A 17,261-nucleotide genomic window follows, 5' to 3' on the forward strand; every position below is an offset into this window, starting at 1 on the left:
ATTTTTTAAATTTTTTTGACAGGCAGAGTGGACAGTGAGAGAGAGAGACAGAGAGAAAGGTCTTCCTTTGCCATTGGTTCACCCTCCAATGGCCACCGCGGCCGGCGCACTGTGGCTGGCGCACCGCGCTGATCCGAAGGCAGGAGCCAGGTGCTTCTCCTGGTCTCCCATATGGGTGCAGGGCCCAAGGACTTGGGCCATCCTCCACTGCACTCCCGGGCCATAGCAGAGAGCTGGCCTGGAAGAGGGGCAACGGGGACAGAATCTGGCGCCCCGACCAGGACTAGAACCCGGTGTGCCGGTGCCGCAAGGCGGAGGATTAGCCTGTTGAGCCACGGCGCCGGCTGGAAGACTAATTCTTAAAATAAGATGTGTTTGTGATCCTTCCTGATTTCTTATTTGAGAGACAGGGCTCCTCTCTGTTGATCCATTCCCCATGTGTCCATGGTGACCTGGTCTGGGCCAGGCTGAAGCTGCGAGCTGGAAATTCAGTCTACCTCCCCAGTGTGGGTGGCAAGTATTTGAGCCATCACTGCTGCTTTCCAGGGTTAGCATTAGCAGGAAGCTGAATCGGGAGTGGTGCTACACCTGCAACCCAGGCACTCTGCTATGGGATGTGGTGTCCCAACAGAAATCTCTGCATTAGAAGGGGCGCCTGCTCAGCTTGTGATTCTTGAATGTTAGAATGTGCCTTGTTGTCTTAAAAACTTTGTGGTCGACTGTGGTATTTTATCTTTTCTCCCAGCAACTTAGGGTACCTCCTCCCCCTCTTTCTGTCATCTTTCTCCTTCCTTTCATAATTCACCCTGCCATTGGTGGACTCTGAGTTTAGAAACTGCTATCATTGTAGAAAAGACAGCTTATTATTCTTTTCATCTATTTTTTGATTTTTCTCTATTCCTTGGAACTCTAGGTTTAGAATCTGTTAGTTTGCCTTTGTCTTCCCTGTGTCCTCTGTTAGCTTTAGTTTTGTTTGATCTGTGGGTTCTCTGACACACACACACACACATGTGATTTGGTAGGAGGGATAGTGGGATGTAAAGAACCTTATCTTTTTCCTTCAGAGAATCCCCAGATGTTGATACCTGGAGGTCTTTTCTTCTTTTCTCTTGGGCTCGACTCTTGGTTTTCATCTATAGGTGGTTAGGGGCTAGACTAAGTTGCTGAGGGAAGGCATATGAGTGTATGTCAGGCTACTACCACTCTGGAAATTAAGCCAAGCAAAGGAGGAGAGACATATCTCTCTCACATAGATTTTTTTGCTTGATCCACCTTACATTTCTTCACTGTGCATTGTACGGCTTGCATATATTTTCTCCAAAGTAAACAGCCTTGTGTCACCTGCTGAGGCAGAGGAGGATCCATCCTCTGGTTGTGATCATTTAAGAATATTACTGCTCCTATTTAGATTTTTATTAATGTCTCTGGATATAACCTCTGCTCTGTCCTCATTCAGACTTCCCATTCTTGCACCTTTTTGGGTTTTCACAGTGCAAGTTGATTGTTTTTTGTATCCCCTATTGTAGGTAGCTTTATGTTTCACCCTTCTCTGCCTTGCTAATTCAGGTACTGATTCTTTGTTTGCTTTTGATGTTCCAAAACAATTTCTTCTCTAGTTTTGTCTCTTTCCTAGTCTCTTTTACATTGTGAGTTTGTATCTTGTTGTTTCATTAGTGTTTCTAGAGCAAGGGGAGAATCATGTATGTTTATTTGGAAGTCTCTTCTTTAAATGGGCTTTTTAAAAATTTTACTTATTTATTATTTGAAAGGCAGATTTACTGATAGGCAAAGATAGAGATATAAATATATATATATATATATATATATATATATAGAGAGAGAGAGAGAGAGAGAGAGAGAGAGAGCGAGCGAGCTCCTCCATCTGCTGGTCTACTCCCCAAATGGCTGCAATGGCCAATCTGAAGCCAGGAGCCAGGAACCAGGAGCTTCTTCTGGGTCTCCAACATGGGTGCAGGCACCCAAGAACTTGGGCCATCTTCCACTGCTTTCCCAGGCCACAGCAGAAAGCTGGATTGGAAGCGGAGCAGCTGGGACTCAAAACAGCACTCAAATGAGATGCCAGCACTGCAGGCAGCAGCTTTACTTTCTATACCACAGTGCTGGCCATTAAATGGATTTGTAAAAGTAAGCTTCTTGGGGCTGGTGCTGTGGTGTTGTGGGTAAAGCCGCCGCCTGCAGTGCTGGCATCCCATATTGGCACTGGTTCGAATCTTGGCTGCTCCACTTCCGATTTAGCCTTTGCTGTGGCCTGGAAAAGCAGTAGAAGATGGCCCAAGTCCTTGGGCCCCTTCACCTGTGTGGGAGGCCTGGAAGAAGCTCCTGGCCCCTGGCTTTGGATTGGCCCAGTTCTGGCCTTTGTGGCTGTTTGGGGAGTGAACAAGTGAACCAGTGGATAGAAGATTGATATTCTCTCTCTCTCTCTAACTCTAACTCTGACTTTCAAATAGTCTTTAAAAAATAAAAATAATAATTAAGCGCTTATCCTTCTATAACTGATTGTCCAGATATTTGTTTCTTAATTTAAGAATTTTGTTTTTATGTAAATTGGCATGCATTAAACTCAATTAAGGAAATGATTGAAGATTCTTAATGAATGGGAAAGAAAATGTGATAGTATTCTTCTCAAACATTTAAATGCCTAGACAAGGCACAAACACAGAATCATTAGAAAGATTAATAACTCCCTGTAGTGCCAGCATCCCATATGGGTGCTAGTTTGAGTCTTGGCTGCTCCACTTCCAATCTAGCTCTCTACTGTAGCCTGAGAAAGCAGTAGAAGATGGCCCAAGTCCTTGGGGCCCTGCACTCACGTGGGAGACCTGGAAGAAGCTCCTGACTCCTGACTTTAGATCAGTTCAGCTCTGTCCACTGTGGCCACTTGGAGAATGAACCAGTGGATGGAAGACCGACCTCTCTCTCTGCCTCTGCCTCTCTGTAACTCTGCCTTTCAAATAAATAAATAAATCTTTTAAAAAAGAAGATTAATGACCAACATTCAGGAGCTAGCAAAAGAACAAATTAAACCCATAAATAAGCAAAGGAAAAGAAACAAAGAGAACAGAAATCAGTAAACCTGAAAATGGACAAATACTAGGGAAACTCAAGCATTTCAACAATTATTTCTTGGAAAGAACATGAAGAACCTCTAACAATTCAGAACATTATGCCAATAAGTCAACAACTGAATGATCTAAATAAAAGAAAATAATCCAGCTGACCCAAAAAGAAATGGAGAATGTTAAACCCTACTATTAAAAAATTGAATTTATAATTAAAAACATTCTCAAAAAGGAAACTGGGGACCCAGGTTATTTGTCTTGATAAATTTTATCAAACATAAAAAGAAAAAATAAGGCTAAATTTATTATAAACGTTTTTAGAAAAAGAGTGTGGAGTATTTTAAGAAGTCATTTTAAGAAGTTGGCATAATCCTGACATCAAAACCAGTCAAGAACATTATTGGAAAAGAAAGAAAACTTTAGCCTACTATCCTAATGAATGTACACTTGAAAATACTCAAAAGTATATATAGGAAGGATGATATCTCATAACCAAATGGGATTTGTCTTAATCTAGCAATTGGGAATTATGAATATAATTCATTACATGAATAAAATAAGGGAGGAAGCATCTGTAACCATTTCAGTAGACACAGTAAAAGTATGACAGCATTCAATATTTATTCATTATAAAAATCATTAAACTTGCTGGCGCTGCGGCTCACTAGGCTAATCCTCCGCCTGCGGTGCCGGCACCCCGGGTTCTAGTCCCGGTCGGGGTGCCAGATTCTGTCCCAGTTGCCCCTCTTCCAGGCCAGCTCTCTGCTATGGCCCGGGAGTGCAGTGGAGGATGGCCCAAGTGCTTGGGCCCTGCACCCGCATGGGAGACCAGGATAAGCACCTGGCTCCTGGCTTCGGATCAGCGCGGTGCGCCAGCCGCAGCGCGCCAGCTGCAGCGGCTATTGGAGGGTGAACCAACCGTAAAGGAAGACCTTTCTCTCTGTCTCTCTCTCTCTCACTGTCTACTCTGCCTGTCAAAAAAACAAACAAACAAAAAAACAAAAACAAAAACAAAAAAACCTACAACTCAAAACCAAGAATTCAATTTTGTACTATACATTTTAAACTTAATTTATTAAGTTTAAGACTTAATATGTCACAAAGAAGATATGGAAATGGATTTGCAAAATGTACTTAACAACATCAGTAATCACAGAAATGCAAGTTAAAACAGGATGTTACCACTGCATACCTGCCAGAATGGCTGAAATTTGAAAGACTGCACAGTATCTTGGCAAATACCTGATGGAAGTGGATTTCTCATATATTGTTGGGGAAGTGGAAAATGGTACAATAACTTTAGGAAGCTACTTGATAGCTTCTTATGAACTTAAATAAACACCTACTTTATGACTGAGCAATTCTGCTTGTTATTTACTCAAGGTAAAAATGTAGTCAAAAAGACTCATTATGTATGTTCATAGAAACTTCATCTGTAATATCCCACAAAGTAGGAGGAACCTAGATGCCCAACAGGAGAATAGATAAACAAATTGTGGTAAATTATTCCATAAAATACTCTTCAACAAGAAAATGGACAAAGTACCAATGCCTGCTACCATATTGATGAATCTCTAAAAATGCTAAGTAGACAAAAAAAAAGAATGTACTGTATGATTCTACATATATGCAAATTCCAACATAGGCAAAACTGAGCTCTGGTGATTGAATTTGGAATAGTAACTGCCTGTGGGTGATCAGGTGTTTTCTATTGTTGTATGTTGAGATATCATGGTATATACATTTGTCAAAACTCACTCATTGACCCTCATGCTTATGCGTTGGGCATTTTATTTATGTAGATGATACTTCAGTTTTTAAAAAAACCTGAAAAATAATAGTGAAAATTATGTGGATAGATTGTTATTCCCACTGAAAAACATTTGTGGCTTTCTGTCATTGTTCTCAAAGCACCTATATTTTTCAGCAATCTTGACACTTGATATATATATATATATATATATATATATATATATATATATATATGGACGTTGTGTTTTTATTGAATTCAACTCATTTCTGTAAAACAGTATTGTGATAGATTTGGTTTCTGCTTACTTGTTCTCTTGTCATGATGTTTGAAGGAAACTTAGGATGACATTTAAGAAACTTTTCAGGTGTCTTTCATTTAAAACCAATGTTTAAATTAATTTTTATTTGATCATCATCTTTAAAGAGAAAGACCTCTTATCCACTGTTTCACTCCCTAAATGCCTGCAATGATAGGGGCTAAACAAGGCTGACACTAGGCACTGGGGACTCAGTCTAGGTCTCCGACGTGAATGGCAGGGACCCACCTACTGCCTTTCGGGGTGCACATTAGCAGGAAACTGGAATAGGGAGCAGAGCCAGGACTCAAACCCGGGCATTCCAAAGTGGAATATGAGCATTCTCAATGGCATCTTAACTGCTAGGACAACATGTGCCCTTCTAGGGTCTTTTAAGGATGCATTTTTAGGCCGATTTTGTCATGAAGTGGGGGTAAGCCTCTACTTGCTATGCCAGCATCCCATATGAGTGCTGATTTGAGTGTCAGCAGTTCTACTTTTTATCCCATTCCCTGTTAATGCACCTGGGAAAGCAGTGGAAGATGGCCCAAGTACCTGGGCCACCCATGTGGAAGACCCAAACGAAGCTCTTGACTCCTGGCTCCTGGCTTCAGCCTGGCCCAGCTTGGGACATTGTGGACATCTGGGGAGTGAACTAGCAGACACAAGATCTCTTTCTCTCTGGCTCTCCCACTCTCTCTGTAACTCTGCCTTTCAAATAAGTCAATCAATCAATAAATTTTTAAGGATGATTCTAGAGCATTTATTGCCTCATATTAGGTAAACATGCCCCTACGCAGTTTGATTCCCCTAGATGACCTGAGAATATGTTATCTTTCTGTGCTTTAAAAAGAAAATTTACGGCTGGCGCCATGGCTCAACAGGCTAATCCTCCGCCTAGCGGCGCTGGTATGCCGGGTTCTAGTCCCGGTCGGGGCGCCGGATTCTGTCCTGGTTGCCCCTCTTCCATGCCAGTTCTCTAATATGGCCCGGGAGTGCAGTGGAGGATGGCCCAAGTGCTTGGGTCCTGCACCCCATGGGAGACCAGGATAAGTACCTGGCTCCTGACTTCAGATCAGCGTAGTGTGCCGGCCGCGGCGGCCATTGGAAGGTGAACCAACGGCAAAGGAAGACATTTCTGTCTCTTTCTCTCACTATCCACTCTGCCTGTCAAAAATAAAAAAAAGAAAAAGAAAAAGAAAATTTACTATTATTTCTTTCTTTTCTCTTCTCTTCTCTTCTCTTCTCTTCTCTTCTCTTCTCTTCTCTTCTCTTCTCTTCTCTTCTCTTCTCTTTCTTCTTTCAATGCAGAAACGTCTAAAGAAAACCAAAATGACCCATAATGTTACCATCAGATAGTTCATGTTGCTCTTTAAAAAATGAGTAATACATGCTTCAAGTATTCAATTGATAGTTATAAAATGAAAAATATGCTTCATGCCTTTTTATTTCTCTCTAAAGGTATCCTATTTGTAACACAGGAAAGCTATTTGATATCAGAATATATAATTTTTAAAAAAAATTTTTTTTGACAGAGTGGACAGTGAGAGAGAGACAGAGAGAAAGGTCTTCCTTTTGCCGTTGGTTCACCCTCCAATGGCCGCCACGGCTGGCACGCTGTGGCTGGCACACTGTGCTGATCCGAAGCCAGGAGCCAGGTGCTTATCCTGGTCTCCCATGTAGGTGCAGGGCCCAAGGACTTGAGCCATCCTTCACTGCACTCCCGGGCCATAGCAGAGAGCTGGACTGGAAGAGAGGCAACTGGTACAGAATCCGGCGCCCCGACCAGGACTAGAACCCGGGGTGCCGGTGCCGCAGGCAGTGGATTAGTCTACTGAGCCATGACGCTGGCCAGAATATATAATTATTATCAATACCTAAAATATTTATATGAAAAGCTTTATTATATACTGCTTTTGCAGCTTGATTTGTTAGTACATCTCAAAGATACTTCTAAATTAGCATGTATCCTCTGAGTTATATAATATTCATTATATTGTATAGGTATATTACATATTTTACTAATTCCTTACTGATTGTTATCTAGATTATTTTTATTTTTTTTTACAAGTTATTATGTATTTCAGAGTCAGAGCAAGTGAGTGTCCCATCTGTGGTTTACTCTTACAAATACCTGCAATAATCTGTACCTGGCCCAGACCATAGTGTGGAGTTGGTAACTCAATCCAGATCTCCTGGGAGGGTGGCAGGAACTCAGTTACTGGAATGATCACTGCTGCCTACCAGGATCTGCATTAGCAGGAAGCTGGAGTCAGGAACTGGAGCTGGGTATTGATCGCAGGTGCTCTGCTATGGGATGTAGGCATCCTGATCTCTAGGCTGAATGTCTGCTCCTAGGTTTTTGTTATTTAATAAGAAAATGTATTTTAAAGAACAGGGGTGTGCTGATTAAATGTGTTTTTAAAGTTATTTGTTCATTTTCACTTGAAAGGGAGAGAGGAAAGATAGAGATCTTATATTTACTTGTTCATTCCCCAAATGCCCAGAAGACCCAGGGCTGGACCATGCTGTAGTCAGGAACCAGGAAACTTAATCAGTCTGTGTCTCCAGAGTGAGTGGCAGGTATCAAAGTCATTGAGTCTTTACCTGCTGCCTCCAAGTGCACATTAGCAGGGAGCAGAGCCAGGACTTGAACCCCAGGCACTTAGCATATACGCATCCCAAGTGGCATCTTCACTCCTAGACCAAATGCTTTCTCCTGAAATACTTTTTCTAATTAAAAATTTTTAATTCTTCATATTCATAATTTTTAAAAAAGATTTAATTTATTTAGAAGACAGAGACCGACCGACCGACCTACCTACCTATCTTTTATATGCTGGTTCAACTCCCAAATGGCCATAACAGCCTGGCTGGATGGAACTCCATCCAGGTTTCTCACATAGGTGACAAGGGCCCAAGTACTTGGGCCATCTTCTTTTTTTTTAAATTTTTTTAAATTTATTTTTGACAGGCAGAGTGGACAGTGAGAGAGAGAGAGAGACAGAGAGACAGGTCTTCCTTTGCCGTTGGTTCACCCTCTAATGGCCGCCGCGGCCAGTGCGCTATGGCCGGCGCATCTCGCTGATCTGAAGTCAGGAGCCAGGTGCTTCTCCTGGTCTCCCATGGGGTGCAGGGCCCAAGCAGTTGGGCCATCCTCCACTGCACTCCCGGGCCATAGCAGAGAGCTGGCCTGGAAGAGGGGCAACCAGGACAGAATCCGGTGCCCCGACTGGGACTAGAACCTGGTGTACCGGCGCCGCAAGGCGGAGGATTAGCCTAGTGAGCTGCGGCGCCGGCCGTAGGGCCATCTTCTGCTGTTTTCTCAAGCACATTAGCGGAGAGCTGGATCAGAAGCAGAACAGCCAGGAAATGAACTGGTGCCCATATGAGATGCCAGCATCGCAGGCTTAACCCACTGTGCCATGGTGCTGGCCCCTTAGACTGATAATCTTCAGCCTTTTTCTTGTCTCAGGAGACGTGGAAGTGGTTGTGTCTTCTCTACCTTGACACTGTTGACATTTTCAACTGGGAAATTCTTTGTTGTAGGGAGCTATCCTGTATGTTGTAGGATGTATATGTTGTAGAATGTAGCAGCATTACTGTATTCTACCTACTGGATGCCAATAGCACTTACCTTCCCCAGTTGGAGTAACCAGAATGTATCCAGATAGGGGCTGCCGAATTGCCCCTGGTTAAGGACCATGGGTACAAAGAGAATTAATCGCATGTTCACAGATATGGTTAGTTTCACCTTCCTGGGGAGCTACTGAAGTCAGGTCTGATAAGAATTATATTCCTTCTTATCTTGGAATTTGAATGGATCCAAGAAAGGGAGAGTTTCAAAAATAGATTTTAGGGCGTCTCATAGAATCCAAGGAGAACTTCAGAGCTTTGGTAGCAACTGATGGATTTTAGAAACCAAAGCAACCTAGTACGTGTTCTCTCATGCATTTGGCAAGTGTTTGTTGAACGCCTTCTATCTCCTGGTTACTATGGAATGGGTGTAGTTATTTCATCTTGGAAAAAAAGGAGAAGTGATTGCTACTTCATGAAGCCTTGTGTTTAGAGCTAGACATGCACATTAAGAAAAAAATGTAATTATAAATAATGTGCATACTATTGAAGGAAAAGAAATAGACCTAAGAGTATAAAAGAGGGAGCCTAATTTAGAATGGGAATGGTGAAGAGATCACCATTGAATTTTCCTAAACTTGGAGTTGTTACTTCATGAAGCCTTATGTTTAGAGGTAGACATGCACATTAAGAAAAAATATAACTATAAATAATGTACGTACTATTGAAGGAAAAGAAATAGACCTATAAGAGTATAAAAGAGGGAGCCTAATTTAGAATGGGAATGGTGAAGAGATCACCATTGAATTTTCCTAAACCTGGAGTGAGTTTTGGGAAGGAACAGATAAATTTGTTCCAGTGGGGGAAATAGTATATAAATTAGATTGCCATAGTAGGAAGGAGTCAGCTTTTCTATTCTCTCTCTCTTTTTTTTTTTTTCTGCTTTTTTTGTTTGTTTTTTTATTTGACAGGTAGAGTTATAGACAGTGAGAGAGAGAGAGACAGAAAGAAAGGTCTTTCTTCTGTTGGTTCACTCCCCAAATGGCCGCCACGGCGGGTGCTGTGCTGATCCGAAGCCAGGAGCCAGATGCTTCTCCTGGTCTCCCATGTGGGTGCAGGGCCCAAGCACTTGGGCCATCCTCCACTGCCTTCCCGGGCCACAGCAGAGAGCTGGCCTGGAAGAGGAGCAGCCGGGACTAGAACCTGACACCCACAGTGGGATGCTGGCACCGCAGGCGGAGGATTAACCAAGTGAGCCATGGCGCTGGCCCCTAGTTTTTCTTTTTTAAAAACCTTTAATTAATTAACTGGAGAATCTGAGAGAGATAGACAGAGCACCTGTCTACTAGCTGGGGCTAGGCCAGGCCAAAACCAGGATCTAGAAACCTCATTCTGGGTTTTCCATGTGGGTAGTAGAGACCCAACTACTCAAGCCATCACTTGATGTGTCCTGAGGTGCATATTATTAGCAGGAAGCTAGAGACTAGTGGAGCTGTGGTTCAAACCTAGGAATTCTGACCTGGGATGTGGGTGGCCCAACTGGTGTCTTAACTTCTAAGCCAAATGCCTGCCCAAGATTGAATTTTTCATGGAATGGAAAGAATGTGTTTGAATGGAGAATTAGTGAATGGGGAAAGACAAGAGGATTTAGAACAAGGGTGGAAGAAAGGTAGTCAGATCTGAATGAGATGGGCCACATAATGTAGTGATTTAAAGGTAAAGGGTTGGAAAAAATCAAAAGTACAGCAGGGAGCAATAGAAGGGTTATAAGCAGGTGAGTGGCACTATCCCTCATACACATTCTAAAGTAATGCTAGCAGCTCTGCTGAGTATGTTTTGGAAGGAGGCAAGAATTTGGGAGACTATTAAGCTTAAAGTAGTATAGTTGAAACATAATAGGTAACCATGTTATTAGATTATTGTAGAGGTAGAGGTAGAGAGAAATGAGCAGACTCGAAAGAGACTTTTGGATGTAGAATTAACAAATACTGGTTATAATTCTAATGCGAGAGATGAAGAGGGACAAGGTATTAGTAGTAATTGCTAGAAATATGGCTTGAGTGCATGGATTCAATTACCATTTCCGAGATGAGGGCTACTGAGTATGGAACTTCTGTGGATAAAGGAGCCAAGAGTTTAATGTTAGATTTGTTAAGTCTGAGATAGCTGTGAAATACCCTATTAGAGGTATGAAATATTTATATGTGTGTGTGTGTGTGTGTATGTATGTATGTATATGTATAAGCACTTGGGCCATCTTCTACTGCTTTCCCAGGCCATAAGCAGGGAGCTGGATCAGAAGTGGAGCAGTTAGGACATGAACCAGTGCCCACATGGGATGCTGGTGGTGCAGGCAGTGGCTTGACCTGCTACGCCACAGTGCCAGCCCCAGGAATGGGCTTTTGCCACCTTTGGAGATTGAGGCCCAGAATTAGGATCTTAAGAAAGCATGTAACCTGTTGATTTAGGGCAGTTTCTCCAACCTTTTCAATAGGGAGAATGGCCTAGGACAGCTTTCCTAATGGTAAGCTTTGAGTACAACCAACCCAGGGCACTTGCAGTTGATAGCAGCAAGATGCAGTCTTGAATGTCGTCTTTCTGGGTATCTTTAAAATTGCTCTTTTCCCGGGAGGTGAAACATTTCTTTCTGCTTCATAAGCCAGTTCTGCTTCAAAATACTACAGATGTATCCTATTTGTGTAGTACCTTCTACTCACCCAGTGTGAATATCAGAATTTATAAACATTTTCATTTTTAATATTTGAGCAGTTCTTTTGGACATTTTTTTTTTAAGTTTTTCTTTTTGCTTCATCTTCAATCTAAGCAAAAATACTCATTTTGTTAGTAGTGCCAGGAAGCAGGCAGTTCCCATGGTAACTGACAGACCGAGTTTACTGTGGAAATTTCCGGAATTAACAGAGCTGCATTGCAGAAAGCAGCATAAGGCAGTATTCATCTAGAGACCCCAGCAGTACGGACACAGAACAGTTGCAGTGGTGTGCGGGGTATGTGTTATGTTTATGTTCTTGTCTAGAATGATTAATGGTTGTATGTATTTATATGTGCTAAGGAGAGAGTAAAACAGTTTGAGGCATTTTAGTATATACTGGCTTGGTAAAAGAAAGTGTACTCAGGGGAAAAGAAGGAAGAAATGATTTGGGAAGGAAGGTATGTTTGAAAACATTGGGAGGGAATCAAGATAATTGAGGTCGAGGAAAGTGATAATGAAATAAGGGGAGAAAACACTTCAAGCAAATTTGGCAATAGAAGATTCTTATGGATGGTGCTTCTAGGGATAACAATATATTTATTTATCAAAGAGGAATTGGCAAATTTGAGAAATCAGATTCTCATGTCCAGGAAGAAGAAATCTGTTAAGGCAGTTAGCTGTTACTTGCTGAAAGATATGTGGATATGAGATACACTCAGGGTGTTAACTAAAGAGGTTTGCTACTTTCTTGGCATACTTATCTGATCCATGAGAGAATTTGGGCAAGTTTATTACACCCTTAATCCTACTCTTATTGGTTTGTGGGGGATTTTTAAGAAAAAGTCTGAAATGTGTTGAGATTAAATTCTGGAAATAAAAATCTAGACTTTGATGTTGTTTGGGATTTCATTAGGTAATTGGAATACTTATAGAGCATAGTTGTAAATTTGGAAGAGAAAAAGGATATAGAAAATAAATTGATATTATTTAGATAATTTAAGTGATTTAGATGGCTATATATTTAGATATCCTTTATATCAAGTAGTCAGCAAACTGTAGCTCATGAGTCAGATTTGGTCTGTTTGCTTGCTCTTATAAGTAAAGTTTTATTGCAACACAGATACACCTATCTGGTTACATCATAGAAACAGAATTACCTGCAAAGCCTAAAATGTTTACTCTCTCCTTTACAGAAAAATTTGTGATTCGTGATTTAGATGTTGTGTTGGATTCCTCGGGCTACTGTAAGAAATTACCAGATTTGGTGGTTTAAAACCGTAGACATTTATTTCCCCACAATGCTGCAGGCCAGAAATCTAAACTCAAGATGTTGACAGTGCCGTGCTTCCCTAGAAGCTTCTAGAGGAGGATCCTTCTTTGCCTGTGCGTGCTTCTGTTAGTTCCTGCATTCCTTGGCCTGTTTGTGGCAGCCTAGGTCTAATACTCTCTGTCTCTGCCTTTGTTTGCCTGTCTTCCCTGTATCTCTCTGTGTTTTTTCTTCCTTTCTGTCTCTTATAAGGAGAGCTGTCAATGTATGTAGAGCCCATGCTAATCCAGGATGATTTCTTGTTGAGATCTTTAATTGCATCTGTAAAGGTAAGGTCACATTCTGAGGTTCTGCGGACACATCTTTTTTTCAGGGCAGGGATGACAATTGAAGCCATCCTCAGATGGTTTTGAAAAACTGCTTTGGCTTCTTAAATCACATTCTGTGTCAGCATGGTCATTTTCCAGGTCCTGGCAGGTTTTCTTTGGCGGCATATGAGGACTATACTTCACAGGAGACTTGTTAACCTGCTGAAGAAGATAGTAAACTCATTCTTCAAGTATAGGGAAATATGGGCATAGTTGAAATTGTAGACGGCAGCCTCCATGATGCAAAAAATACACAGTAGAGTAGAAGTAGTACTAGGATGTTTATAGGAAAAATAAGTATTAAATTATTAATAGGAGACTGAAGAAGACCGGTGTCTGATGCTTCATGTCTGTTTCTTACCTTTGTATCTTCTTCTCAACTGACACTCTCCATACATAAAACAAAACAAATCACAAATTTTAATGAAAAATAGTTGACAACAAAATAAAAATCAGAGTTTTGGGGGATGAGCTTCATAACTAGATTATGGCACTGAAGTAGAGGCAAATCTATTCCAAAGAAATACCAAATGAGTGGAGGAGTGATTATATAGAATATACACACCAGTATATAGACAGTGAGCCTGAGACAACTCTTAGTGTAGAACATTTTTATCATTGTGAGCGTTTATAAACTATTTGCCTAGGCAGGAGAGAATATCTGTGACGTTTTCCTCTTATCACATGGGCACATTTGTAAGCTAGTCACTACTGTAGAGAATCTATCCTTGCATTCCCTGGAAATACCACTTAGCATATTTGGGTATATTCTGAAATGTTTAAAGAGTGATTCATGTGCATGATGAAGAATCAAATACTAGCAGATAAAAACATGAACATCAGGGAGGTGGGGATTGTTGGGGCTATTTAGAATCTGTCTGCTGCAGCCCTTCCATTGGTGAATACTTTTAAACCATTCTAGTTTACAAGTGATTTAAATTAATTTTCTTAAGCTACCCTCAGTGACAGGCTTGAGCTGAATATTTCAATACTGGAGATGGTATTTACTTGCCGATGATCATAGAACCATAATCATTATACATGGAACTTCTTTATGTTAGAGTATTTCCTGGCTTTATCTGTTCACTTAATAAAAAGTTATTGACAAGATTTTTCTCTTCTTGTCTAGAACTGATGTTCACCTCAGTGGTCACTTAGGCCTCTGATTTTTGGCCTACATGTGATTCTGGATGCCACAGTATCAAATAATATGGGTAAAAGTAAATGTGTTTTGAATGAAAAGCACTTTAATGGTTGGAAGATGGTGTTATGACTTATTAATGTGATTTGAGAATCTGTTATTTAGAATATTAGCTTTCCAAGTTGTTATTTAGATAAGATATATTATTTGAACTACAACCTTGAATCTTAGTTGGTTATTATTATTAGTATAGATGATTATTCTGGGAAAGAGTTTTAAAAATTCCAAATATTTTGAGAACCTTAGGAGCTGCTACAGAAAACAATAATTTTCATTGGAGAAAATATTCTTAAATTTTAAAAGAAGAAGAATGGATACCCAAGCACAGAAATGGGCTTTATTTGGATCACAGGATTGGAGTTTTAAAGAGATTCTGACATTGTGTGAAATTAAAAAATGCAGTTGAAAGATATAATTGATGTCCAGTGGACCCTTTCTTTATGTATGTTGTACTTTCTATGTTGGTGTAGTTGGAGGAGTTATTGAGTAAGGGTAGGGAGGGGACAGAAAAAGATTTTAGGCTTTTCATTGGATTTACTTTTTTTTTTTTTTTTTTTTTAAAGAAAGCATGACTAGAAGTTAATACTTTGAGCTCCAGATTAGAATTTTGGAGGTGACTGTTTTATTTACTAGAAATTTGTAGTTAGTGACCTCTTGCCTATTGTTCATCATGTTTCCTGTTGAACAAGGCCCGAGAGGTTCAATTGGGAGTTTTCCTCTTACAGTCAGCTGCCAAGTCATTTAATTGTTCCCTCACTTCGCCTTGGTTTTAAGAGGGACAAGATGTAGTACTTTTTTATTTTATTTTATTTTTAAAGATTTATGTACTTGAAAGAGTTACACAGAGAGAGAAGGAGAGGCAGAGAGAAAGAGAGAGAGAGAGAGAGAGAGAGGTCTTCCACTGGCTGGTTCACTCCCTAGATGGCTGCAACAGTCAGACTTGCCTGGATCCGAAGGCAGCAGACAGGAGCTTCCTCCAGGTCTCCCACACTAGTACAGGGGCCCAAGGACTTGGGCCATCTTCTACTGCTTTCCCAGGCCTTAGCAGAGAGCTGGATTGGAAGTGGGGCAGCCGGGATTCGAACTGATGCCCATATGGGATGTGGGCACTGCAGGCTGTGGCCTTACCTGTTATGACACAGTGCCGGCCCCAGGATGTAGTAGTAAGTCCAGACATTGCTGGGATTACCTGTAGATCTTTGAAAATACTATTTTCTCACTCTGAGCCCCAGATACTTTGCCTTGATTGCAATGGGATGGTACCTGGACATTGGGATTTCAGAGCTCTCCCCAGGTGATTCTGTGGTGCAGTAGAGTTTGGGAATATTCTAGCTAAAGATTGAGGCCCTGGAATAGTTAATGCTGCTAAGATAGGATAAGAACTTTCTAGAGTTGGGGTTTGTAGCTCCTGGGATTTTCACTTGAAAATGCAGATTTCCCAAGTTTAGAAAAGATCTTATATGGATATAGAAACTGGTCTGCAGAATTAGTTTTCACAAATAAGTGGAATTTGGTTTTATGAATCCTGTTGAAGCTATTGACTAATTAAATTTAGACCTTTTTAAATTCAGTGCGTAAAACAAAATGACACAAAGAAAATATCCAAAAATCTGAAGGGTCAGATTAATTTAATAACTTAAGAGAAAACAAAATTTTCCCACACATTAATTCAGTGCTAACTGAAAGAAAGAAGTTAAAACCTATTTAAAATGTGGAAAAATTGCTTCCCAATATTTTAACAGAGAGAGACTGAGAACACACAGCATTGAGTCATCAGGAAAACTGAAGATCTCCCCTGAACAACACTGGGATTTCACTGCTGAGGACTTGAAAGACCTTGGAGAAATTGGACGAGGAGCTTATGGTTCTGTCAACAAAATGGTCCACAAACCAAGTGGGCAAATAATGGCAGTTAAAGTAGGTGATGCCATGATTATTTTTGGTACTTTAATCTATTAGGTGAAATTTTGTGGTGCAGTAATACTACTGATGTTTGTTTGTACTTTTGTGGTAAATATGGGTTTAAAGAATTGGTTTTCTAAGGGTGTTTTGTGGAGAGATTGTCTTTGGTGGCACGTTTTCTCTCTGGAAACAGTGTACGAAGTGTGCATGTTCACTGCACTTCTGGCATGATGCATTAACATGTTTTAAACTTCAGGCCCTTCCACTACCAAGGTGAGTTCAGGCTGGGCGGCTGCACCCCTGGGAGCAGGGCAGTGCTGCCCTGAGCCAGGCGGGAGCTGGAAGAAGAGGCAGCACACTGGGTTGGGCAAGGTGCGGGGCTAGGGCTAACAGCAGTCTTACTGAAGGTTTCCTGGAAACCACGCACATGCTGTTGCCACTAACCTCAACCTTACTCGGTCCTGACCGGCTCGGCTCCTGTTTGTTTATTTCATCTCTACGCAGTACTGCCCTGTTCCCTGGCTTTAAAGTTGTACTGAAATGCATACCTTGTGATAATGCTGTCACATTTTGTCCTTACTGTGAGTGTAATGCTACTAAATGTTAGTTCATTTAAAAAAAAAATAGAAATGGAGATTTGACCAGTAGACTGTACCTGCAGGCTTATGTTGGTTCCTGTAATGAACTGGTGATTTCCTTCCAACTCCTAATGGGTCTGAGTAATTGTAATTTATACATTTTTTGTCTAAATGTTTAACAAATATTTGCCCTACGTAAGATATTTCAGGAAAATCAACAATGGGGGAAGGCAATTTAAAAATAAAAGGGAAAAATTTAGATATGGTCATGCCGCATACCACTGAACTTAAAATTTCTATGCAAACAAAAATGTCTCAGTTTGCCAGAGTTGAAAGTGAGTTTGCAGACAGTCTAAGCCAGGGGTGGGGAACCTTTTTTCTGCCAAGGGCCATTTATAGCATCATTTGTGGACCATACACAATCATTAACTTAGAAATTAGCCTGCTATAGATTTATTGAATTTTGAATTCTGCCTGTAGTGGCCTTGGCAGGACCATACTAAATGATTTTGCTGGCCTTATGTGGCCCGC

At 40.9% G+C, this 17,261-nt stretch overlaps 1 protein-coding gene across 2 annotated transcripts in view; it reads left to right on the forward strand.

Annotated features, from left to right (window-relative positions):
* MAP2K4 (mitogen-activated protein kinase kinase 4) overlaps nt 1-17,261 on the forward strand; it is a 120,642-nt gene that overhangs the window by 43,644 nt on the left and 59,737 nt on the right. For both annotated transcript variants that reach the window (XM_062216498.1, XM_062216499.1), the window contains one exon: nt 15,993-16,167. In XM_062216498.1, coding sequence (XP_062072482.1) covers nt 15,993-16,167 — 175 coding nt within the window. The remainder of the gene's footprint in view (nt 1-15,992; nt 16,168-17,261) is intronic.

Source organism: Lepus europaeus, chromosome 18 (assembly GCF_033115175.1).
Source record: "Lepus europaeus isolate LE1 chromosome 18, mLepTim1.pri, whole genome shotgun sequence".
Lineage (NCBI taxonomy): Eukaryota > Metazoa > Chordata > Mammalia > Lagomorpha > Leporidae > Lepus > Lepus europaeus.